This window comes from Eurosta solidaginis, chromosome 5 (genome assembly GCF_040869045.1).
Source record: "Eurosta solidaginis isolate ZX-2024a chromosome 5, ASM4086904v1, whole genome shotgun sequence".
Classification (NCBI taxonomy): Eukaryota; Metazoa; Arthropoda; class Insecta; order Diptera; family Tephritidae; genus Eurosta; species Eurosta solidaginis.
The window spans coordinates 41,417,020-41,443,588 of record NC_090323.1 but is presented as its reverse complement, the minus strand read 5'-3'; the positions used below and the strand labels follow the sequence as shown (position 1 = coordinate 41,443,588).

The 26,569-nt window shown below is 35.6% G+C and overlaps 1 protein-coding gene across 1 annotated transcript; it reads right to left on the bottom strand.

Annotated features, from left to right (window-relative positions):
* Window positions 1-9,855: 9,855 nt before the first annotated feature.
* comm2 lies at window positions 9,856-26,299 on the bottom strand. Its single transcript, XM_067791582.1, has 2 exons — window positions 25,379-26,299; window positions 9,856-11,591 (listed from the first exon to the last, which is right to left on the bottom strand). The coding sequence occupies exons 1-2, from the start codon at window positions 25,851-25,853 to the stop codon at window positions 10,948-10,950; spliced, it is 1,119 nt and encodes a 372-aa protein (XP_067647683.1). The 5' UTR covers window positions 25,854-26,299; the 3' UTR covers window positions 9,856-10,947.
* Window positions 26,300-26,569: the final 270 nt, after the last annotated feature.

The window sequence follows — 26,569 nt, the reverse complement described above, 5'->3', positions numbered from 1 at the left end:
GGAGTTAGAAGTAAGACTTCAAATTTGCCTTAAGTCACGTTTAGGAACTCACAGCGAAATTTGCTGCCGTTTAAAAAAAAAAAAAAAATCATTAAAAATTGAAAAAGTTGATTATTCAGTTAACAATTTGTCTTAATATTGCTAGCAAATTCTCAGAAATCTAATCAAAGTTCGTTTACGCACTTTAATTTTGCGAAAAGTGTCTCTGAAAATTGCCACCGAGTTTTCATTCGCCCTTGAATTTACTATGTAAATTCGACCACAAACTCCAACACAATTTTCTAGAGCCTTATAATTTGAATTCCCGCTTGCTCTGAAACTCGTCTAGAAATTCGGTATGATTACAAATTGCAACGAAAAAACTCGTCCTTCATTATTCTGCACCTTCTGTTATAGTTAGAATCGCTTCACGATTAGATTACTCACGTACTTCAATTACAGCTTGTTAAAATCAAGCTGATTGACCATCGCTTGGACTGCGCTGCTTTTATACACTCAGTTCGCCTCATTCACCTATTTCTGCCAGGGTCTAAACTTTTCGCGATCAGCCGTATCGAATAATTGCTTATTTATTTTCGTTAATATATCTCTTATTGGCTTTGGCTACATACATTAATATCTGCCATATGCGCACTTTATTGCCGCATACATATGTGTGAAATATTCTCTTCGCTGTTAGCTGCTGGTTATGTGTGTATAAAACAGGCATGCTTAACCAACGAAACGATATCATTTCGTTACGATAATCAACGTTAATAAACGAAACGAAGTCATTTCGTTTCGTTTATTAACGTAAAGATCGTCAAATTAACGAAATGATTTCGTTTCGTTTTCTGCCATATCAAAACGAAATCAAATCGTTTATGTTGATTATTAATTTCAAACTATGCTGGCAAAGCTGATTGATGGCGGAGTCATTAAAGGTGAAAGCATTATCCAAGCTGATTGCAACTTTTCTCATGAATTTTGACAGTACGAACATTTCTCAGAGTATTTTTGACATTACCACCAACGAATTACACAAACAAATTACATAGAGTTTGTGTGTGTATATGCGCTCGTTGTTGCCACCTTACGGCTTCACCATGGCTATAGCATTGCCAGCATAATTCAAACATAAAGTATCACGTTTTCATTAACGTTTTTAACGTTAACGAAAGCTTTTCGTTTCGGTTAAAAACGAGATACAATTTATCTTGATAATTTCTTTATCGATAATATTTCGAAGTGTTTCAACGGAAACGGTGGAAATTTTTTGATAAACGATTAGCTTAACGTTAAGGTGCATCCCTGGTATAAAATAACTTCTTCTCTTAGGTGATGATTACATGATGTGATATTGTTTCTCTTTCTTCTTCGATCTTATCTGCAGTATGTATGTATAGCTGCTTGCTTGCTTTGCTTATTACCATTCTTACCACTCTTATTTTTTTTTTTTTCAATTTTCCGTTATTGTTGTTCTAATTTGAGTTATTAAACACTCGCTGAGTCTTACTCTTGTTGACTCATTCAAATTTTATCAACTCATCCATGTAGTCATAGATCATGCAAAACCCATATTAAGTGATGCTGATTTATTTTTGCAGGACCCAGGCTGGCTCGTTTATACAAGGTTCAATGTGGCCATATAAATCGTTCCCGAGATGGTCGGGCCAGCACCTTAATGGTGCTGTGTTACCGGAGCGTATCGGATCTGTATCCGACAAAGGACCATCACATCGTTAACACTCCCCAAAGCCTTCGGGGAGTAACCTAATCGCTACAACAACAACAACATGTGCTAAACCCGATGATTTTAAGTGCACTGACTGCCAGGAATTTAATCATTTATTTACACAGCCAAGCGGTCTTTAAAATCCTTAGCAAAACAGGGTGATCGAAGAATGCCTTACTATTGTATCGAAATGTTCGGGATTAAAACTTTTGTGGGACCCCGGGTATATCTATATATATTCTCATTATACTGTAGGAGAAAGTGAAAAATTTTCAGAGATACCGCATTGCATTTGTCATCAATCTGGGGCTTGAACGCAGCGCCTTAGGTGTGGTAGGCGGGGCAGGCCATATCCACACCTTGTCGGCCGCCGTGTTCTTAGCTCACAGAATATACGCTCTTAATGCTAATGCTTGGCTCAAAAATCTCATAAACTTGAATATGGGCTCAGGAGTCCTGTCTCCAACTCTCCTCTGGGAGGATGTCTTACTATTAAGAAGCTGGGTGGTTATTGGAGCCAGCTTAGTTTGTAGAAAGAAATATGAAATATATATATATATATATATATATATATATATATATATATATAACTATGTGAGTTCCAGTAGTTTTTAACAGCATCGGCGGCTGACTTTTCCGATGCCAACGGGTTTTAACTATAAATCGCTTTCAACAGCAGATGCTATGCCTACATTCCCATTTGGGTTATATGGCCACTTATACACCAGTCCTTTGATTTCAGCGTTGAGGTAACTAATTTGGCGGCTCGCTTGATTAAGTTGGCTTACGCGTTCTTTTGCTAAGGCCGATTGCTGAGCTGGAAAATTTCGCTGGAGTGCATCCAGTAACTAGGCGTACTATTGTCATATGCAGAGAAAGGAAATCTCGCTTTCTAGGCACGACAAAAAAGGACGGGGACAAAGTTCATAGAATGAAAACTCGTGCTTCTTTCTAGCACATTGGATAGAGTTTTGCCAGGGACATTCTGGATTAGAGAAAACTGCGAATAAAGCGCCGTTATTTTTCTTGTGGTATATTGATGCAAGTCATTGGAGCTTGTGTTCCTTTTTTGTCACATTACTACTCGAGTATGAATTATTGGACTTAGGGAAGCTCGCGCAGTGGTCGTAAGGGATTTTTTGTGACTTTTTGGAAAGTACTCTCCAGTAGATGTTCCCTGGAATACTCAGGTAAATTGTGGAGTAGTTTTAAACTCCTAACTATACATACGATTCGTTAAAAAAGAAAAACTGATATGTTTTTAATTTAAGTTTTCTTTAATTACCACATTCATTACTTACTTAAATACTACATTACAAAAATAAATAAATGCTTGGAATGATTTCGTATTGACTATAATGTTGAATGCTGAAGTATATAGGTAAACTTCTAAAACCTTAAGTCTTTATAAAGGTCACTAATACATAGAAGCTTTATACTAAAACTGGTTCGAGTTTAATTTCGCAATTAAATTTTATCATTTCAAAATTCGAAAAATTTCGAAGTTCGAAAATTTTCTGAAATACGAGTTCAGCTTTATTAAAATTGATAAAAAATTCTTATTTGGAAAAAACGTCTTTTCGAAAATATTTAAAATTCCGAAAGTTTTAAAATTATAAGTCGAGTAAAGAATTCCATTCAAAAATTGACAAAGGCACACTGATTGCTTAGAAAAGTTTCCTTAACTATAAAGGTAATAAGCAAATTTTGTTCAGTGAATTCCAAATTGAGTAATGGCTTTAATTTTCGAAATTTAAAAGTTTTGGAAAATGTATAGAATTCTTTCCAAGTGAGCAATAAGTTTAGTGCAATTGTTTAATATGTACCTTGAACATTATGCCAATGTGCAATTTCCAATACAAATCATTAAGAAAATTTCAATATTTTCCAACTTCGAAAAATTTCAAACTTAGAAAATTTTTTCCCCAAGTTGCGCTAACAAAATATTATTCAAAGGTGCATTTTCGAATAAAAATCATTACGAAATTTCAATATTTTCGAACTTCGAAAAATTCAAATTTAGAAATTGTATTTCCAAAGTTGCGCTAGTAAAATACATATATCCGATAAAATTTAGTTTTCGAAAATTCGAATTGCTTAAGTAAGAATTCAATTTTCGCTTTCTACTTGTAACTTATACATACATACACTTAATTGTATTATATGTATGCCTGCACGATTCGTTTAAATAAATAACTATTAAAACTAAATACAACAACATTTATGTATGTAGGTATGAAGTTATTCAAACTATATCACAGTTGCGGTGTCAGTTCGAAAACTGTCAAACTTTTATACTCAAGTGTCATTAATGACAATTACAGAACTTGTCAAGACTTTTGCCGGTTGGTCGGTCGGTCAGCAATCAACAATTTTGATATGCTTTGCTGCTTCACTATTACTAGATATTGTTGTTGTAGCTGATGTTGCTGTAGCAGTCGCTGTCATTACTGTTGGACACATTGCCATTGTTGTTGCTATTGTAGGCGCTGAATTCGTCGTTGTCATCGAGGCAGCGATGTGTTTCTTTTCTTTTGTTTGTTCTTTTGGTACGTTAGTTGACTTCTCATTGACAGCTGTCACAGTGACACTGGGTGAGCGTGGCAGATTATTCTGTAGCTGCTGGCTATTGGCTTCCTCATAGGTGGGTAAAAGAGCGTAGGCTTTACCAGCCATTAGAATGTTTGTTGGATTTTGTGTTGTATTGTTGGACGGTAATAATGGTGCGGTTGCTTCCAACAACTGTTGTGACTGTGAAGTATGTTGGACACATTGTTGTAATTGTTCATTTGAATTTTTCTCATTTACTTGAAATATATTAAAAACACTGGGATGTACTATGAGACAGGATTGTGGCGTTTTATTGAGCAATTCAAGCGCGGCTTCATAGGAAGGTAAACCTGAGACGAGTGTGTATTCTGGCACGGGATCATCCATATCGGAATAGAGTTTTCTCGTTTCGCTTTCTAAACCGTTTAAGGATTGTGTGATTCTACAACCGTAGTAGCGCTGGATAGCAATTCATCCACCTACTTAGTCTCCTATTAAACCATTAAATTTTCTCTCGCTATCAAAGACAAATATCGAATTCTTGCAAAAGAAGAAAACCGATCTTCCAGAGAGATGAGCATCACCACTCTGGCTCACCTTTGAACTGTATACTGTAACAGTATAAGCTCGCACTAGTCCAGTCTCAAATTCGGCGTTCGTGATGTGTGTCCTGTATGCAAAGTGATATTACATTTGTAATATGAAGCAAACGCCTGTAACTGCCATTTCTTTACTGTCCAACCCTGCTGAAACTGTACGGCAGTTTGTGTTTCTAACTCCCTATTCTGTGAAGCTATTTAAGGAATTAATCGTTAAAAATCAGTAAGGAAGCAGTCGATTCCTCTGTGTGATCGCTTTAACCACGTCCTGGTTCACTTTCCCGCAGTACCGCATCTGCTCTGGCTTCTGGCACCATGGGGTCGATTTTTCTCGCACCTGCATGGCAACAGGATCTCTACACGCTTCTGCTCCGCTCTCTCTCTACGACGGCCGTGCAGTAAGCAGATGCGTAACTCCCCTCTCATGCGCTATAGCGACGGGAATGGAAAGATGCTTTTTGGCATATCCAGTCGCAGAGGATTGACGTAAGCTATTTCCAACATGTTGTTATTGTTTTAGCGATAAAGTCACTCCACGACGGTTTTGGGAAGTGTTTTCGAAATTGGTGGTCCTTTATCGGATACAGATCCGTTACGTTCCAGTAACAAGCACCAATAAGGTTTTAGCCCGACAATATCGAGAAAGATTTAGTGTGACCACATTGAATAAGGTCATGAAGCCCCCGCACCCTAGATCAATGAGAAAGTAGTGGTCACCAGAGCCTCGCTTGTTAAATATGTGTATGATACATTTATATTTGTAACAGGATTCCCCTCGAGCTGGTTCGGTTAGCAATTGGGTTGCGGAAGCTTTAAATTGCGCTTATGAACCCCTTGAATCCCTGTTTCCAGTATCTAAGTTTTCTTCCCTAGATGGCAGCGCCGAGAGCTTTCTTTGCGATATTTTACGCTTCCGACTTTTCTAGAGCTTCAGTCCTTCCACGCGCAACCCACATTCTGTGGCATATTTTCCGCAGATCCGCGATTTTGATTTTCTTTCCTCTACTCGTAACTTCAACCTTCCATTCGCTACATTAGCAATATTGTTTATCCGTCAAGCATACGCCATTACCACTGTCGAAAACATGGTAGGGTTGTCTTTGAAAGTGTTCCTTGTCAAAGTTTTGCATGACCCGTTGAATATCTGCCTCTGACTGGGTTCATTGTGCTGGAAAGTGATGTACGGCTATCGTAACGATCAAAGCCACGGTTATAGCTTCGGCTCCGGTACCTGTTCAAGCTATGGCTACCCAAAATAAAATCTGTTCACACATCACGCTTCCAACGTACCTTTTATGTTCTTTTGATATTTAAGCACCGAACCCAAATTGTTTCTCATTTTAAATTTTGCTTGCATAATTACTTTACATAAATATTGAATTTTTACATATAAACAAATCCATCGTCTCATCATTTGACTAAAAACATAAAATAAATAATGAGCTTAACGAGATTTGTGTCCTAAAGCAGTTACATAATTAATTGATGTTTGTATACATAAATAACTAAAATAATATAAATCCAGTAATCATATGTAAATACATATTTACGGACATTAGTTTATTCTCGAAGAAGTTAATATATTATGTAAAGTCTTTTTTGAACAATTAAATTACCCAAATTTTAACTATCAGACTTGATGGCGATCAGTCAAGGTTGATTTTGACGCATACATAAATAATTTTTCAGAGAAAAAAAAATTTAAAACATGAGCTTAATATGCTTAAGTAGCTGTAAGTTAAAATTACTTTTAATTAACTTATTTTGATACACAATAATAATATTTAAAATATATGCTGCAGAAGTAGGTCATATTCACCTCAAGAGCCATAACAGTAATATACGAAATCAATGGAAATTAGAGGAAATTTTGCTTTTCAAAACTTGTTTTATGAATTTTTAAAGTGATGATGGCGACTATAATGGTGTCAGTTTAGTACTTATCTTAATCTCTTTTACTGTATGCAGATAACTTTACAACAAGTAAAGTCCTACAAAAGCAGTCCCTTTGGAGTTAGAAGTAAGACTTCAAATTTGCCTTAAGTCACGTTTAGGAACTCACAGCGAAATTTGCTGCCGTTTAAAAAAAAAAAAAAAATCATTAAAAATTGAAAAAGTTGATTATTCAGTTAACAATTTGTCTTAATATTGCTAGCAAATTCTCAGAAATCTAATCAAAGTTCGTTTACGCACTTTAATTTTGCGAAAAGTGTCTCTGAAAATTGCCACCGAGTTTTCATTCGCCCTTGAATTTACTATGTAAATTCGACCACAAACTCCAACACAATTTTCTAGAGCCTTATAATTTGAATTCCCGCTTGCTCTGAAACTCGTCTAGAAATTCGGTATGATTACAAATTGCAACGAAAAAACTCGTCCTTCATTATTCTGCACCTTCTGTTATAGTTAGAATCGCTTCACGATTAGATTACTCACGTACTTCAATTACAGCTTGTTAAAATCAAGCTGATTGACCATCGCTTGGACTGCGCTGCTTTTATACACTCAGTTCGCCTCATTCACCTATTTCTGCCAGGGTCTAAACTTTTCGCGATCAGCCGTATCGAATAATTGCTTATTTATTTTCGTTAATATATCTCTTATTGGCTTTGGCTACATACATTAATATCTGCCATATGCGCACTTTATTGCCGCATACATATGTGTGAAATATTCTCTTCGCTGTTAGCTGCTGGTTATGTGTGTATAAAACAGGCATGCTTAACCAACGAAACGATATCATTTCGTTACGATAATCAACGTTAATAAACGAAACGAAGTCATTTCGTTTCGTTTATTAACGTAAAGATCGTCAAATTAACGAAATGATTTCGTTTCGTTTTCTGCCATATCAAAACGAAATCAAATCGTTTATGTTGATTATTAATTTCAAACTATGCTGGCAAAGCTGATTGATGGCGGAGTCATTAAAGGTGAAAGCATTATCCAAGCTGATTGCAACTTTTCTCATGAATTTTGACAGTACGAACATTTCTCAGAGTATTTTTGACATTACCACCAACGAATTACACAAACAAATTACATAGAGTTTGTGTGTGTATATGCGCTCGTTGTTGCCACCTTACGGCTTCACCATGGCTATAGCATTGCCAGCATAATTCAAACATAAAGTATCACGTTTTCATTAACGTTTTTAACGTTAACGAAAGCTTTTCGTTTCGGTTAAAAACGAGATACAATTTATCTTGATAATTTCTTTATCGATAATATTTCGAAGTGTTTCAACGGAAACGGTGGAAATTTTTTGATAAACGATTAGCTTAACGTTAAGGTGCATCCCTGGTATAAAATAACTTCTTCTCTTAGGTGATGATTACATGATGTGATATTGTTTCTCTTTCTTCTTCGATCTTATCTGCAGTATGTATGTATAGCTGCTTGCTTGCTTTGCTTATTACCATTCTTACCACTCTTATTTTTTTTTTTTTCAATTTTCCGTTATTGTTGTTCTAATTTGAGTTATTAAACACTCGCTGAGTCTTACTCTTGTTGACTCATTCAAATTTTATCAACTCATCCATGTAGTCATAGATCATGCAAAACCCATATTAAGTGATGCTGATTTATTTTTGCAGGACCCAGGCTGGCTCGTTTATACAAGGTTCAATGTGGCCATATAAATCGTTCCCGAGATGGTCGGGCCAGCACCTTAATGGTGCTGTGTTACCGGAGCGTATCGGATCTGTATCCGACAAAGGACCATCACATCGTTAACACTCCCCAAAGCCTTCGGGGAGTAACCTAATCGCTACAACAACAACAACATGTGCTAAACCCGATGATTTTAAGTGCACTGACTGCCAGGAATTTAATCATTTATTTACACAGCCAAGCGGTCTTTAAAATCCTTAGCAAAACAGGGTGATCGAAGAATGCCTTACTATTGTATCGAAATGTTCGGGATTAAAACTTTTGTGGGACCCCGGGTATATCTATATATATTCTCATTATACTGTAGGAGAAAGTGAAAAATTTTCAGAGATACCGCATTGCATTTGTCATCAATCTGGGGCTTGAACGCAGCGCCTTAGGTGTGGTAGGCGGGGCAGGCCATATCCACACCTTGTCGGCCGCCGTGTTCTTAGCTCACAGAATATACGCTCTTAATGCTAATGCTTGGCTCAAAAATCTCATAAACTTGAATATGGGCTCAGGAGTCCTGTCTCCAACTCTCCTCTGGGAGGATGTCTTACTATTAAGAAGCTGGGTGGTTATTGGAGCCAGCTTAGTTTGTAGAAAGAAATATGAAATATATATATATATATATATATATATATATATATATATATATATAACTATGTGAGTTCCAGTAGTTTTTAACAGCATCGGCGGCTGACTTTTCCGATGCCAACGGGTTTTAACTATAAATCGCTTTCAACAGCAGATGCTATGCCTACATTCCCATTTGGGTTATATGGCCACTTATACACCAGTCCTTTGATTTCAGCGTTGAGGTAACTAATTTGGCGGCTCGCTTGATTAAGTTGGCTTACGCGTTCTTTTGCTAAGGCCGATTGCTGAGCTGGAAAATTTCGCTGGAGTGCATCCAGTAACTAGGCGTACTATTGTCATATGCAGAGAAAGGAAATCTCGCTTTCTAGGCACGACAAAAAAGGACGGGGACAAAGTTCATAGAATGAAAACTCGTGCTTCTTTCTAGCACATTGGATAGAGTTTTGCCAGGGACATTCTGGATTAGAGAAAACTGCGAATAAAGCGCCGTTATTTTTCTTGTGGTATATTGATGCAAGTCATTGGAGCTTGTGTTCCTTTTTTGTCACATTACTACTCGAGTATGAATTATTGGACTTAGGGAAGCTCGCGCAGTGGTCGTAAGGGATTTTTTGTGACTTTTTGGAAAGTACTCTCCAGTAGATGTTCCCTGGAATACTCAGGTAAATTGTGGAGTAGTTTTAAACTTCTAACTATACATACGATTCGTTAAAAAAGAAAAACTGATATGTTTTTAATTTAAGTTTTCTTTAATTACCACATTCATTACTTACTTAAATACTACATTACAAAAATAAATAAATGCTTGGAATGATTTCGTATTGACTATAATGTTGAATGCTGAAGTATATAGGTAAACTTCTAAAACCTTAAGTCTTTATAAAGGTCACTAATACATAGAAGCTTTATACTAAAACTGGTTCGAGTTTAATTTCGCAATTAAATTTTATCATTTCAAAATTCGAAAAATTTCGAAGTTCGAAAATTTTCTGAAATACGAGTTCAGCTTTATTAAAATTGATAAAAAATTCTTATTTGGAAAAAACGTCTTTTCGAAAATATTTAAAATTCCGAAAGTTTTAAAATTATAAGTCGAGTAAAGAATTCCATTCAAAAATTGACAAAGGCACACTGATTGCTTAGAAAAGTTTCCTTAACTATAAAGGTAATAAGCAAATTTTGTTCAGTGAATTCCAAATTGAGTAATGGCTTTAATTTTCGAAATTTAAAAGTTTTGGAAAATGTATAGAATTCTTTCCAAGTGAGCAATAAGTTTAGTGCAATTGTTTAATATGTACCTTGAACATTATGCCAATGTGCAATTTCCAATACAAATCATTAAGAAAATTTCAATATTTTCCAACTTCGAAAAATTTCAAACTTAGAAAATTTTTTCCCCAAGTTGCGCTAACAAAATATTATTCAAAGGTGCATTTTCGAATAAAAATCATTACGAAATTTCAATATTTTCGAACTTCGAAAAATTCAAATTTAGAAATTGTATTTCCAAAGTTGCGCTAGTAAAATACATATATCCGATAAAATTTAGTTTTCGAAAATTCGAATTGCTTAAGTAAGAATTCAATTTTCGCTTTCTACTTGTAACTTATACATACATACACTTAATTGTATTATATGTATGCCTGCACGATTCGTTTAAATAAATAACTATTAAAACTAAATACAACAACATTTATGTATGTAGGTATGAAGTTATTCAAACTATATCACAGTTGCGGTGTCAGTTCGAAAACTGTCAAACTTTTATACTCAAGTGTCATTAATGACAATTACAGAACTTGTCAAGACTTTTGCCGGTTGGTCGGTCGGTCAGCAATCAACAATTTTGATATGCTTTGCTGCTTCACTATTACTAGATATTGTTGTTGTAGCTGATGTTGCTGTAGCAGTCGCTGTCATTACTGTTGGACACATTGCCATTGTTGTTGCTATTGTAGGCGCTGAATTCGTCGTTGTCATCGAGGCAGCGATGTGTTTCTTTTCTTTTGTTTGTTCTTTTGGTACGTTAGTTGACTTCTCATTGACAGCTGTCACAGTGACACTGGGTGAGCGTGGCAGATTATTCTGTAGCTGCTGGCTATTGGCTTCCTCATAGGTGGGTAAAAGAGCGTAGGCTTTACCAGCCATTAGAATGTTTGTTGGATTTTGTGTTGTATTGTTGGACGGTAATAATGGTGCGGTTGCTTCCAACAACTGTTGTGACTGTGAAGTATGTTGGACACATTGTTGTAATTGTTCATTTGAATTTTTCTCATTTACTTGAAATATATTAAAAACACTGGGATGTACTATGAGACAGGATTGTGGCGTTTTATTGAGCAATTCAAGCGCGGCTTCATAGGAAGGTAAACCTGAGACGAGTGTGTATTCTGGCACGGGATCATCCATATCGGAATAGAGTTTTCTCGTTTCGCTTTCTAAACCGTTTAAGGATTGTGTGACGGTGCTGCGATCTGTAATGAGAGGAGAATAGGTATCGAGAGTTAACAAATATGCTGACTACTAAATAAAATTACAATTGATACAAATACAAAATCTGAGATACTGATTTTGGTTGAAGAATGAACTGTTCTTTTTCGTAAATGATTTGTTCTAACGCTTATTCAACATATTTTATTCTGAGATAAGCTGTTCTTTAAACAGATTCTGAGGCAGCGCGTTAAGTCCTGGAATGTATTTGCGTGATATGTGTATGAAACTAGAGACGTTGATAAGGTGGTTTTTTCAATATGATATTCTGAGTATTTGCGTAGATATTGGCCAAAATATACGCAACAAGCCAAGCTGTTAGGGGGATTTTTGTAAAGATTTTAGTTTCAATATCTAGTCCAGTTTCGTAGATACTGACCACACATACGGTTTTTTTTTTTTTTTTTGATTTGGAAGCACCTACAAAATACATGGAATGTGTATTTTATTCGCCCTGCTGTCACCTTGTATGGTTCCGCCTTGAATACGACGTAAAGTAACTTTCGTTTGATATCCGTATTAGTAATTATCTTTAAACAAAAACCAAACATCAAATAGGTGGCAACCTTAGATAACAAAAAGTTATAAGACTGCATCATCATATAGAAACTGTCAAAGTTTTAGCCCAATAAAGCCTACAATATGAACTTTATACGAAAAGTGTGTTTCACTTCTGACACGCGTGGAAATAAAAAAAATTTTTGGAGATTTTTCTGGTTTATGTTGGCTTAAAGGATTTAATTTCAAATTCACATTGTTGTTAATTAAAAATTCATATTAATGTTTACATAGACTTTTCTGACATAATAAAATTTTGTTAGATATTTGATTAAGATACTTAAAAAAATATTTTCGAAATTTTATAATACTCTTAATTTGAGTTAAATGGCTTTTTATCTACGGAATTTACCACTTATTTGATAAAATACAATGGGAACAATAAAAAAACAAGTCAATTTGTTTATATATGTGTAATTAGGGTGGTCCTTATAACACAAATAAATGATTTCAGTCTCACACCTTCAAATGATGATAGAAAGGTCAATAATATCAGATAAACATTTTTATAACGGTTGAAGACGGTTTAGTTGTCTCGCACAAGGGTCAGAGCTAAGATTTTTCGATGGAGAATCGAAAAATTAAAATAAGTTTCTTTGAATATAATGCCCAAATTAATAGTACATACTATAGCCAGAAGCTATGAGATATACATTTTGGTCCGGATTGGAAAAGTTAAGGTCTCTCGAATAGTTGTTAAATTACGGATTTAAATATGTTGAGTATTCATAGAGAAATCTGAAGTTAGACATCTGTACGAGACACCTTAAACGTTTGCAATCTGAATAAAATGTATATATGTTATCGTATTCTATAGTATTGTGGCGAATATTAACAGTTTTATACATCACTATGCTGCTGCTAAATAAATGTACAACAACAATAAAGCAAGCAGCCACACTTATGTACACGTACACATTAAAGTAAGCAGTCACACTTATGTACATGAACACATCAAATCAAACAGCCACACATACACATAACCAGTAGCTTGAAGCAAAGAGATAATTTCACATGCACATCACGTTATCATCAACTAAGAGCAGAAGTTGTTACTCACACATACACACGCATATAGCTAAATAACCAGGTATGAGATACAACTGTTCCAGAAGACATGTTCGTGAAAAGTCTAGACCTTAGGAGAAATATGCGAACGAGGCTACAGAGAGTATAAAAGCAGCGCATTCTGAGGAATAATATTCAGTTTAATTTTAACACGCTGTTAGTGAAGTACGCGAGTATTGTAATTGTGAAATACTACTACTACAGTAGAGTTGTAAATGAAGGAGGTATTACTATACTGAATATTTGATTTTTTTTTTTAACAGTTCAGAGATTCGAACAATAGCAGAAGTTGCAAAATAAACAGGAATTTCCCAAAATTCGTTACAGTGTTATCAATTTTTGGTTTAAGAAATAAAGAAAAAATTCTAATTTTTTTAATCTCCGTGGAAAAATTTTAACTTTGCCCATTTGAGACACCCTTTAACCATCTTCAACTAAGACCAAAATATATACCCCTGTGTGATATTTTTGACTTCGGTATTGGCATTTCAAGCGGTGAAACTGAAAAAAACTCGTAGATATATTTAATTTATATTAAGTATCCCAAGAGAAAAACTATTAAAATTTAATTATATCAAAATATGCGAAATATTAATTTATTTTAATATATTGCAAAATTTTTAAAGGTGCTAAAAGTGAATCAAACTGACTGTATTAGCACAAATCAATAAATTAGAGCTCGTTTTATGAATCTGTTCATTGATTGTAACATTTATATCACACATAAACGCTATGCTATTCTTGCGTAAACTAAGCGTTATGATTTGTTTAAATAATATGCAAATATGCAACAACAGACCGACATTAATTAATTAGGAACTATCAAACACATTTAAATTGTCATTAAATTAAATTCGCTAAAGTTTACATAAGAAAATTCCTCAACTGTATGCATATTTGAAAATATATCAGCATATAGGCCTTCAAGACAATGAATGCTAAACTTAGTTATAAAGAATCAACTAATTTAAGTTATCAATGAGAATCAGTTTGAATGTACAACTAAATTCCAACATTTTCAATTAATTTTAACGCTTGCTAAGTGCGTCACTTTTTATTTCAAATTCGCAATCAAAAATCAAAATCACATCGTTGAAGAGATATGTTGCACAATAAAAAGTTAATAATGTTTAATCTTAAGTTAACTAAAAAGTGACACAACGCTATATCAAAAGCTTTAAACAAAAAACTTAACATAATGGTAAATCAATACATACCCTGTAGGAAAATGAATAACGATTGATCGAAATTTGTGATGCAGAAAAAGAGCTGCGTAGGCAAAAGGGAACTATCTCAAGCGTAGAAAAAAATAAGCGCCTGAGCTACCGTTATTTTAGTAATCATATTAATGGTTCATGAGACAATAAATGAACCCAAATGGGTAAAGGGAGTATGATGAGATCCGGAACCTGCCAATACAGCCGTTTTATCCAGACAAGCATAAGGAGGCCCTAGGCAAAATGAAATCATAATCGGTTAACGCCTTTGCCAGCACGCGCCTGCGGAACCCAGCTATAAATATACCCTATCCCACACTTGCAGCAAAAAAAGCACACTACCACGCGTCAACCTGGCCCAACTTCATTCTGGATACTGTAACAGGTTAAACTCTTACTTGTCCAGAATCAACCCCAATATAGGTAATGCATGTCCTGCATGCGATGTGTCCCCGCGTTACACCCAAACTTATTTCAAATGTACTGTGTTACCTACGTTTCTAATACAGATTTCCCTATGATCCACCTCTGTTGAAACTTCTAGTTTCCTTATACGCCCGTTAGTGGACTTCGATGACAATTTATGAGTATTCGCTCGAATTGAATGGTGCGAAGCACTGTTAACATAACAACAACATAAATTGATATTTCTTGAAATTATTGTCGGTGCTCTTAGGAATCAACGAAATAGTAGCTATAGATGTTGTGTAAATCTAAATTTCATAATATTAATCTATTTTTGCACCTTAAAATGTAATACAACGGTTAAGAATTACCAATCCTTAGAAGAAGGTTGAACAGGCCGGTCCATGAGGCCCTCACATAGACTGATTGAGTCGGTCCTTAGAAGAAAATCACGTTACATTTGATAGCTGATTGCTTATAAAAGAAATTTATGCTACGCTTGTATGAGTTCCGATTGCACAGCACTTAAAAATTTTCCTACAGGGTATGTACAAATTATACTAACAATTGCATGTATATTTTGTAGAAATAATCGTTATAAAATATGTATATAGATAAGAAAACTGAAATATTTTTGGCATAACCCAGATAAAGTGTTTGTGAGTAAACACTCATTCGCAAGTTTGTATTTTATGGCACCAATTTTAAATACCAAAGTCCGAGTACTTACTTAAGTGATATCATTTCACTGCATCAATTTTACTTTTAGCCATAATAAATATTAACATATTATAACTTTCATTACAAATAATAAAAATAAAAAACATATAAGGTATTCATATGTGATTGCCCTACATCGAAGGTTTAAAGAAAAATGGCTTAAGTAGAAACTTGAAATTTTTTCATTTGATTTCGAATAGTTTACGCCTGAAGTTTTAGAAATGCTTGCAAGAGAGATGTGAAATTTTTGGTTTAGAACGTTCTTGATACAAACTCTAAGAGACGGTGTTCTGCAAAATAGTCTGCGATAAAATGCTCCCAGATATTCCTTATTTAAACCATATAAGGCTAAATATCACGCAATTACTTAATTAAGTATAAGGGCTTAAGTGGAAAGTTCAGAGTTTCTTTCAAAATGACTTTCTAGTGACAGAGAGTGGCGTATAGAGCAATGTGGCTTGAGAAATTAAGCTAAAAGAGCCATACTAAATAACAAAGACAATAAAGACTACAATTATTGGCTTATCGGAATACCACAGACAAAATTTGTACACCCAAAACTTTTTTGCTACCGAAGGTCAACGTATTACTGACACATCTGTACAAACTTAAATACTCAAAAACGTCACCTTAAAAATTTTTACTAACGTGACCATACAACAGAAATGATATTAACTTTACAACAATTTGACGGTTAGGTAAGGTTGAACTGAGTGAAGTCATGGTGTTTTACCAGAAGTTTGTACAACGACCAAACTGAAAAAACCTCCTAAAACCCACGACCCATGTTATAAATTAGCTTCGTCCTCCTGTCAATTGCTAGAAGCTTTCTAGGTCCGACTATTGGATGGATTGTAGTAATGAATGTCGATCAACTGTTATACCGTTTTCTTTGAGTGTACACCAAACAAACACAATTCACAGAATGCTGTGATACATTGCAGTTTTATGCTAGCAAAATCAATTTGCTTATTGTTTGAGAGCCTAACGGAGCCGAAGTGATTTTGTTGGGAGCCACAGAGAGCGATTGCATCTTTGTTAAATAGCAAAATTTACTTGGAAAAAGTGAGTGGATCATATTCTTTTGGGAACTCAGTATGTATATTAAAATTTCGCCTACGGCTTCTTTTAAACTCTAATTTATATTGAAATGACCCTTTAGAACTACAAACGCAATCTGATATAGAGATTTGTTTATCTCATGATAATACATTTTGTCCAGCCAGCCAGAACTTACAATTGGAAGATCTGCGGGTATTTTCCATGCGACTGGAAGAAAAAAATCGACGATCTGCAAACAATATCTTTGTAAGCTTAAGCCAAGATTTTTCGAAAATTTTCAAAGACTATGTTATAGCTGAACATTAGAAATGTTAATTAAATTGAAAAGTTTATTCTGGACCGAATTTCAGATAATGAAAGGAATCTCCGATGAAAAAATGTGACAATATATTGTGGGTCTTGCAAATTAAGAAAAAATCCGAAAGGAGTCAAATGTTTTAAATAACTTCAATTATCTACATATACTGCCCGGTAAAGCGGATAGGCCCATTTTATAACATTATATGGAGTTTTTTGTCTTATTTTGGCCTTTCTGACTAATGTAATGCCTTGTAATCTGAAGTCCTTTCGTTTTAAGAAGTCTTTAATTAATTGCTCGATGCACTATAGGAATATATTTATATTTTCTCAGACAACCAGAAGGCACTAAATAGCCTGAGATCAGGAGTCCACAACAGAAAGTCTATTGCTAAATGCCGCAGATCTCCCAAAAAGTAGATCCTATACTTACATAAGTATCAATCGTATAGAGGAATGTCCTTGGTCAAAGAACTATTGAAGGAAAATGTAAAGTGGATGAACTGGTTAGGTGAGACAAAACCGGCAACATAATTTCACGCAATGTGTTTTAAAATTTTGCGCCTGGTAGCTCTTGCGGCGTGTGTCAGACATCTACGCTGACTTTGCCTTCTTATAATCGAAGATGCATAAATACATTTTCGATCATGAATAAATCGGGGATATGGTGAATAGTTAAGATGAGTTTAACATTATCCTAACATAAAACATTGCGAAGTACAGAATCCACCAAATGTTTCGACCCATGCAGCCTTCCATGGCGCTTTCCACTCCAGCCAGTTCTATGTACCGCAGCGACTCTGATTTTTGCCTACCAATGGTTGTCATTTCAGTGCAATCCTATTTGATGTCTTACGTCTTCCTCGAAGCACATCCTTTCAGCGGGACGTCTTCTTACTCTCTTCTGGGGCTTATGAATAGATTTCTCGCGAGTCTCGGCTTCTAGCGAAAATCTCAAATGTCGAAGTTCTCGTAAAATGTATATCGAAATACATAGAATGCTGTGAATTCAGCGAATAAATTAAATTTGAGTATTTCGAGATTCAAAAATCTAGCGAGTAGCCGAGTTCCCGATTTCTCGACAAAAAATTTGAATATTATGTACAAAAAATATAAATATGTCATATGAGTGTAAAAATACTGTCAATACAGTGACTAAGTTGAATGCGGAGAAGCTCCCAAGATTTACGAGTATTTCGGAAAATGAGAATCTCGCGAGAAGTCGAGTTCTCGATTTCTCGGCTTTCGAAATTCTCGCTTGCATTTCAAAAGAAATCGTGATCTCTACTCTCTTGCTCCGGTAAAACTACAATAAACCAACCCATGGGAACCTTCAGATATGAAAGAGCCAAGGGATAAAGGCTACATATGACATCATAATGATACCACTTGTAACCTATATCAGAACATAGAACCAAGAAACAACGTAAAGTTATTTAAAAAAGTTATTCTAAAAACTCTGATGCAAGTTTTGATGTGACAAGAGCTCTCGGTAGAGGTTTGAGAGAGTTTCTTTAAAAACGTTGGAAGTTACGCAGCTATTCAGATAGCAGAGAAGAACAAAAAATGAGCGCAAAAGCATAAGAAGCTCGAAACGTTCGCTTAAGTACTACCACTTGAGAAAATATTTTCAAACTTCCTTCTGAGATAGAGACCGACAAGCAACTCATCAACAGGTTATTGAGCACATTTGCCCTACTGTAAGATTAAGGATTTGAGAGAGCTTGCTCGGATTATTTGTTCGGCACATTTGTTCGAATATATGGAAGGTTTGATTGAAGATTGGTTTTGAAAGACGACGGTGATGTTAAACTGCAGAAAAACCATCGAAAATTGCATCAATACAATAGAGTATGCACTAGATTGGATAAAGGCAAAGTTTGTTTTATTTGAGGCAAATTTGTGTAGCTTTCTATGGGCAGAAAAACTATTAGTGATACTTTTTTGCATCATTCCACATCTGTAGCTGAGGGGTAAACAATCGTTGCCTCCCCTTTTTGGCCCAAATGGAGCGATTGTCATTCTGAAACATTACATTTTTCTTCTTGACATTCTGACAAAACGTCGCAACTCAAATATTGTTGGTTGCCTATACTTTTAAATTTGAAAACGTTGTATCTCCATTTATCATTTAGGGAAAATTTTTAGTTGTTTTGCTCATTTCTGCATATGCACTTCTTTGGACATACGACTGTTTACCTCTCAGCTACAGATATGTCTGCTCATTTGTTATATTGAAGCTTTAATTTAAAAAAATATATCGTGGTTTTTCACAAAATACCTCATTTCAATAAAGTAAGCAGACGTGCTGCTTGTATAAATTTGAATATATGTATATACACTTGGCCATAAGTCAATTGTGCGTATGTATGTATGACACAAATATAATGCATTTGTTATATGATATTGGGAAATTGCCGTCAAATAAGCAAACTTTAGTCAATACAAATTTATACAAAACCCATAGCTTTGAAATTGTTTGTATGTATGTATGTTAGTATTGATGTATGTAAAGTGCATTCAAAGCTATTAGCCAAGTGTAAACATAAATATTGGCATTATGAATGCTTGTTGCAGTTGATCAAACACTAATACCAATTTATGTATACAAACACAAGCACATTTGCTTACATCAACACATATTCCCACATACATTTAGTCAATTTAGTTGGTTGTCTACTTGTTTGATGTTGTTGTGCCATCAAAACTCAAGGTGAGATAGGTTCAATGTAATAAAACTATGTTCAAATTGGTTGGTAAACACAAAAAATAAATAAATTTAATTTTAATCTCAATATGAAGAAGGCATCATATGGCAGATATATGGCAGAGATTAAGGTGTTAAGAAAATATTGGGTAACTTTTGGGGAATTTTCGATATCAATTACAAAGAGATAGTTTAGATGTAGAGGTAGAAACAGAGGTACAGGCAAAGGTAGAAATACGGGTAGGAGTAGAGATAAAATAAGAATAGAAAAATTCAGAGTAAGGTAAATGAAATGAGAACAAGAAATGACACTGAAGATGGCTCAACGCCGTTTTCGATTTGTCTTCAAATAGTAAGTGATATATACACGAATATGAAAGGTAAGAGAAAGACAAAAAACGGAGAGTAAGGAAATTATTTTAGAGAAGTGGTGCAGAGGAAACCAGAGATCAGAGCGACAGCAGGAATATTTTGTTTCAAATGAACGCAATCAATTGCTTAGCAAAAACCAGCAAGAGTTGCATTGAGCTGTCTGCCTTGCACAGGTGAACATAGGAAAGCTATCAACCTGCGTGAAACAGTGCGCCAGCACGCCTTACAGGAGAAGGAAAAACTATATGGGAGCAAGTTTTACTCTGACCGTGGTGAGATATTCATTCGGCAACATAAAAAGTAAAATATTCAAAACTTTTTGCATAGCATGTCTTTATAAAAAAAATTTGAAAGTGTTACTTTTGTCATGGCACGTCGATATGATGTGGATGAAGCTCCTGCTCTCTGCGTGATAATAAAAGTCTGACGCAAGGGATAAGACACGCGCTTAAGACTCACAACTGGAGAGCTCTTGCCCTCTAATTTGTTTTATTAGCAACCTAATTAAGTTTGAAAGAAGTTTCTAATAAAATTAAGAATGGTTTATCTGCAACGGCAATGATCAATGGTGTAATATTCTCGCAACGTTGCATAGCAAATTTTCACCGCAGACTATTCGTAATGCAACAACAACAAAATACATGCAAATGCACCTGTTAAAAATGTTGCAGAATGTAATACTAAATATCCTTTGCTATTAAAATGCAATCCCGAAGAAAAAGTTTCAACAGCTGACATTCCCTGCAAGAACATTTGCGGTTAGATTACCAGCGGTATCAATGAAAGTTATTCCGATTCTATAAAAGGAAATTGATTAATATATGCGTGTGATCTTTCATTTCTAACATTGCGCACGAATTTTTTGCAATTAACTCGAGATTCACGAGTTTTTATACTGAGTTGAGCAGAGCTCACAGAGTATATTAACTTTGATTGGATAACGGTTGGTTGTACAGGTATAAAGGAATCGAGATAGATATAGACTTCCATATATCAAAATCATCAGTATCGAAAAAAAATTTGATTGAGCCATGTCCGTCCGTCCGTCCGTCCGTTAACACGATAACTTGAGTAAATTTTGAGGTATCTTGATGAAATTTGGCATGTAGATTCCTGGGCACTCATCTCAGATCGCTATTTAAAATGAATGATATCGGACTATAACCACGCCCACTTTTTCGATATCGAAAATTTCGAAAAACCGAAAAAATGCGATAATTCATTGCCAAAGGCGGTTAAAGCGATGAAACTTGGTAGATGGGTTGACGTTATGACGCAGAATAGAAAATTAGTAAGATTTTGGACAATAGGCGTGGCACCGCCCACTTTTACAAGAAGGTAATTTAAAAGTTTTGCAAGCTGTAATTTGGCAGTCGTTGAAGATATCATGATGAAATTTGGCAGGAACGTTACTACTATTACTATATATGTGCCAAATAAAAATTAGCAAAATTGTAAATAATTCAAATTTTAACAAAAAATTTAATATCTTTACTGTATATAAGTAAATTAAGTCAAAATTCAACTCCATTAATGATATGCTGCAAAAAAATACAAAACTAAAAGAAAATTTCAAAATGGGCGTGGCTCCGCCCATTTTCATTTAGTTTATCTAGAATACTTTTAATGCCATAAGTCGAACAAAAATTTACCAATCCTTCTCAAATTTGGTAGGGGCATAGATTCTATGACGGTAACTGTTCTCTGAAAAAATGAGCGAAATCGGTGGAAGCCACGCCCAGTTTTTATACACAGTCCACCGTCTGTCCTTCCGCTCGGCCGTTAACACGATAACTTGAGCAAAAACCGATATATCTTTACTAAACTTAGTCCACATACTTATCTGAACTTACTTTATCTTGGTATAAAAAACGGCCGAAATCCGACCATAACCACGCCCACTTTATCGATATCGAAAATTACGAAAAATGAAAAAATGCCATAATTCTATACCAAATACGAAAAAAGGGATGAAACATGGTAACTGGATTGGTTTATTGACGCAAAATATAACTTTGGAAAAAACTTTGTAAAATGGGTGTGACACCTACCATATTAAGTAGAAGAAAATGAAAAAGTTCTACAAGGCGAAATCAACAGACCTTGGAATATTGGCAGGAATACTGTTAGTGGTATTGCATATATAAATAAATTAGCAGTACCCGACAGATGTATTTCTGGATCACCTGGTCCACATTTTGGTCGATATCGCGAGAACGCCTTCACATATACATCTAAGGGCCACTCGCTTTTAAAACCCTCATTAATACCTTTAATTTGATATCCATATCGTACAAACACATTCTAGAGTCACCCCTGACCCACCCTAATGGCGATATATCGAAATGGCGTCCACCTATAGACCTAATGCCCACTCCCTCTTAAAATGCTCAGTAACACCTTTCGTTTGATACCCATATTCTACAAACATTCTAGAGTCACAACTGGCCCATCCTAATGGCGATATCTCGAAAAGGCGTCCACCTATAGACCTAATGTCCACTCCCTCTTAAAATGCTCAGTAACACCTTCCGTTTGATACCCATATCGTACAAACATTCTAGAGTCACCCCTGGCCCACCCTAAGGCGATATCTCGAAAAGGCGTCCACCTATAGAACTAAGGATTACTCCCTTTTAAAATACTCATTACCACCTTTCATTTGATACCCATATAGTACAAACACATTCTAGAGTCACCCTGGCCCACCCTAATGGCGATATCTCGAAAAGGCGTCCACCTATAGACCTAATGCCCACTCCCTCTTAAAATGCTCAGTAACACCTTTCGTTTGATACCCATATCGTACAAACATTCTAGAGTCACCCCTGGCCCACCCTAAGGCGATATCTCGAAAAGGCGTCCACCTATAGAACTAAGGATTACTCCCTTTTAAAATACTCATTACCACCTTTCATTTGATACCCATATAGTACAAACACATTCTAGAGTCACCCTGGCCCACCCTAATGGCGATATCTCGAAAAGGCGTCCACCTATAGACCTAATGCCCACTCCCTCTTAAAATGCTCAGTAACACCTTTCGTTTGATACCCATATCGTACAAATATTCTAGAGTCACCCCTGGCCCACCATAATGGCGATATCTCGAAAAGGCGTCCACCTATAGACCTAATGCCCACTCCCTCTTAAAATGCTCAGTAACACCTTTCGTTTGATACCCATATCGTACAAACACATTCTAGAGTCACCCCTGGCCCACCCTAATGGCGATATCTCGAAAAGGCACCTATAGACCTCATGCCCACTGCCTCTTAAAATCCTCAGTAACACCTTTCGTTTGATACCCATATCGTACAAACATTCTAGAGTCACCCTTGGTCCACCTTTATGGCGATATCTCGAAAGGGCGTCCACCTATAGAACTAAGGATTACTCCCTTTTAAAATACTCATTACCACCTTTCATTTGATACCCATATCGTACAAACACATTCTAGAGTCACCCCTGGCCCCCGCTAATGGCGATATTTCGAAATGGCGTCCACCTATAGACCTAATGCCCACTCCCTCTTAAAATGCTCAGTAACACTTTTCGTTTGATACCCATATCGTACAAACACATTCTAGAGTCACCCCTCGCCCACCTTAATGGCGATATCTCGAAAAGGCGTCCACCGATAGACCTCAGGCCCACTCCCTCTTAAAATGCTCAGTAACACCTTTCATTTGATACCCATATCGTACAAACAAATTCTAGAGTCAGCCCTGGTCCACCTTTATGGCGATATCCCTAAATGGCGTTCATCCATAGAACTATGGCCTACTCTCTCTTAAAATACTCTTTAATACCTTCCATTTGATACACATGTCATACAACCACATTCCAGGGTTACCCTAGGTACATTTTCCTACATGGTGATTTTCCTTATTTTGTCTCCATAGCTCTCAACTGAGTATGTAATGTTCGGTTACACCCGAACTTAGCCTTCCTTACTTGTTTTTTTCTATATTTGTTTTATTTAAGGGGTCTTAATTTAAGTCGTGTCTTGAAGGGTTGTTCACGTTTATTAGTTATGGTATTTGCTCTGGTGATTTACTAAGGTAGCTCACGTTCAGAAGCATTTTCACGCAAATGCATAACTTTTTCAAATCATATGCAATAAATCGTGAATTGCCTTAATACTTTGTGGTAGTCAAGCTGCAAACAGTTGCTTGTGTTCGGTGAAGTTAATATGCTCGCTAGTTCCGAAAAGTTTGAAAGGATTAAATAGGCTAGTTGTTCGAAACTATACCCTCCAACCTGGCTCCCTGACCACCTACTTTTTATGTTTAAGTAAGAAGTGAATATATGGCCTAAATAGGAAGGCTCTACTTCCCTGTGATGTCTATTGAATATATGACACTCTTTTTTTAACGGCCTAGCCTGTTGAACTCGTACCGAATTGATTTGAGCATATACTAAATTAATGCCCCGAGTCGGCTAACGATACCAAATATTTATTCGCAAATCCTCTTAAGCTCACTCCGAAAGGACCACAACCTTTATGGATGAACTATGGCGAGGTATCGAATTTAGACTAGCTTGACAATCGCAGTCTGGATATGAAACTTAGTACCATGTTCTAGATTAGAGACTGTTAAAGAGCAAACTATTGGTTCGAAGTGACTTCTAAAACTTCTTTGTCTCTTATCATAAAATCTTAACCAAGTGATCTAATCTCTATGCTACGTTTTGCTTGTATTTTTTTCGAAATTTTATAATGAAATGCGTTATATTGAGTTTAAGGATGGCTGGATACTTTACAAGGTAAAGTATTTCATGTATTTTTGTGGAGGTCAAGCGTCTTTTTTTTCTTTTTTTGATGCGAAAAACAGAGTTAACCTTTTACTCATACGCGTTTCGGTATTATTTACACCTTCTTCAGGGAGTTTAATTTATTTATAATTAATGTGGTGGTAGTATGCTTTGCCTACCACACCGAAGATCCTGGGTTGAAGTCCCGGCCAAAGTAACATCAAACATTTATAAACAAGTTTTTACAGTTACAATCAATTTTTATAAGCGGGGTCAGCAGTGGTTTGGCAAAAAATCTGAGTGTATTTCTGCCATGAAAAGCTTCTCAGAAAAGACGCATATACCTTGCTGATGCCGTTAGGAGGCGGCATAAAACAAGTAGGTCCCGTTCCGCCAGTTTGTAGGAAAAATTAAAAGGAGCACGACGCAAACAGGAAGAGACGCTCGGTCTAAATTTTATTAGTTATTTTTACTTGAGAAACATGAAGTACTTGCCCAAAACTTGAGTTGAGGCACCTACTTTCTTTAATAACTTTATTTCTATAATATTTTTTTAAATTAAATTGATTCGGAACAACAATTTTAACGATAACATGCGCATACTCACAATTTCTCTTCCACGCGCGAAATTGATGATACAGGAAACACGAACAAATGCAGAACACAATCGAAATTAGTATCAAAGTTAGCACAATACCAATCCACACTTCATTCATAAATTTGTCATACTCCAATTGGCGTTGCAGCTCATCCACTGATTCAAAGCCCGATGAATCGATAACAATATGATTCGGTGGCGAAGGTAAATTTAATACATCCATACTAGTGTCTGGTGTACTAGAACTACCAACAAATGATGGATTATTTGAATATTTTTTTAATTGCACTGAATTAAGTAGAGCGGCACCAATTCTTTGTAAAATATCATGCGATGAATTTGCGTCTAAACGACTAGACATTGTTGTGGGCGTGGCAGGTAATGTAATTGTTTTACTATTTTCAAGTATTTGTTGCGCGTATGTATCGAAGGGTGGTAAATCGTGTGAAATATCGAAATTAATTGAATGTCTTAAAGCTTCCATAATCACGTTTATAGCAAAATTAAATGCGAATCTGTGATGAGAGCGCACGTATGTAGATGCGCTCGGTCGATTACCTTTCTCAAAGATCGGCGACTCAAGGTTTATTTTGTTTCTTTTTGGTGTACGTGCACTTAGAGAAGTCTGCGAATGAAAAAATTACAGCTCCCTTTTATATATTTTTAATCGTTTTTTTTTTTTTTTTTTGATTTAAATTAAATTTGCAGCTGTGCTAATACTTTCAACTTTCTCTTTAAGTACTTTTTGTTTATTATATATATATTTTTTTAATATACTTCGCGTTCTTAATTGCAATTACTTTCTAGCTCACTTTACGTCTTTTCGATTTTTTATTTTAATATTTTTTACTTCGCGCTTTACAAGTCTTTAGAGACGTCTGCAACCAAAGAAGTTTCTAACCAAACTGTTTTCTTCACAGCCAATGCGCATACATAAGATACTTTTGCTCTGTTCACACAAAACTACTTTGTGCGCTCACGACTCAACGTTTTGATCTTCAAATAAATAATCTAATCTGCAACCAGGTAGTTCTCCCTCTCTCTGTGTGCACAGTTTGAGTAGTCGTTATGAGTGTAAAAAAAATTGTAATAGATTTGTGTGCGTCATCAATCTTTGGCACGATCACTTCTACCGCTACAATACCGCTCGATCACACTCTCGATCGTTCATTCTCTATTTCCACATCTTCCTCTCTTCTC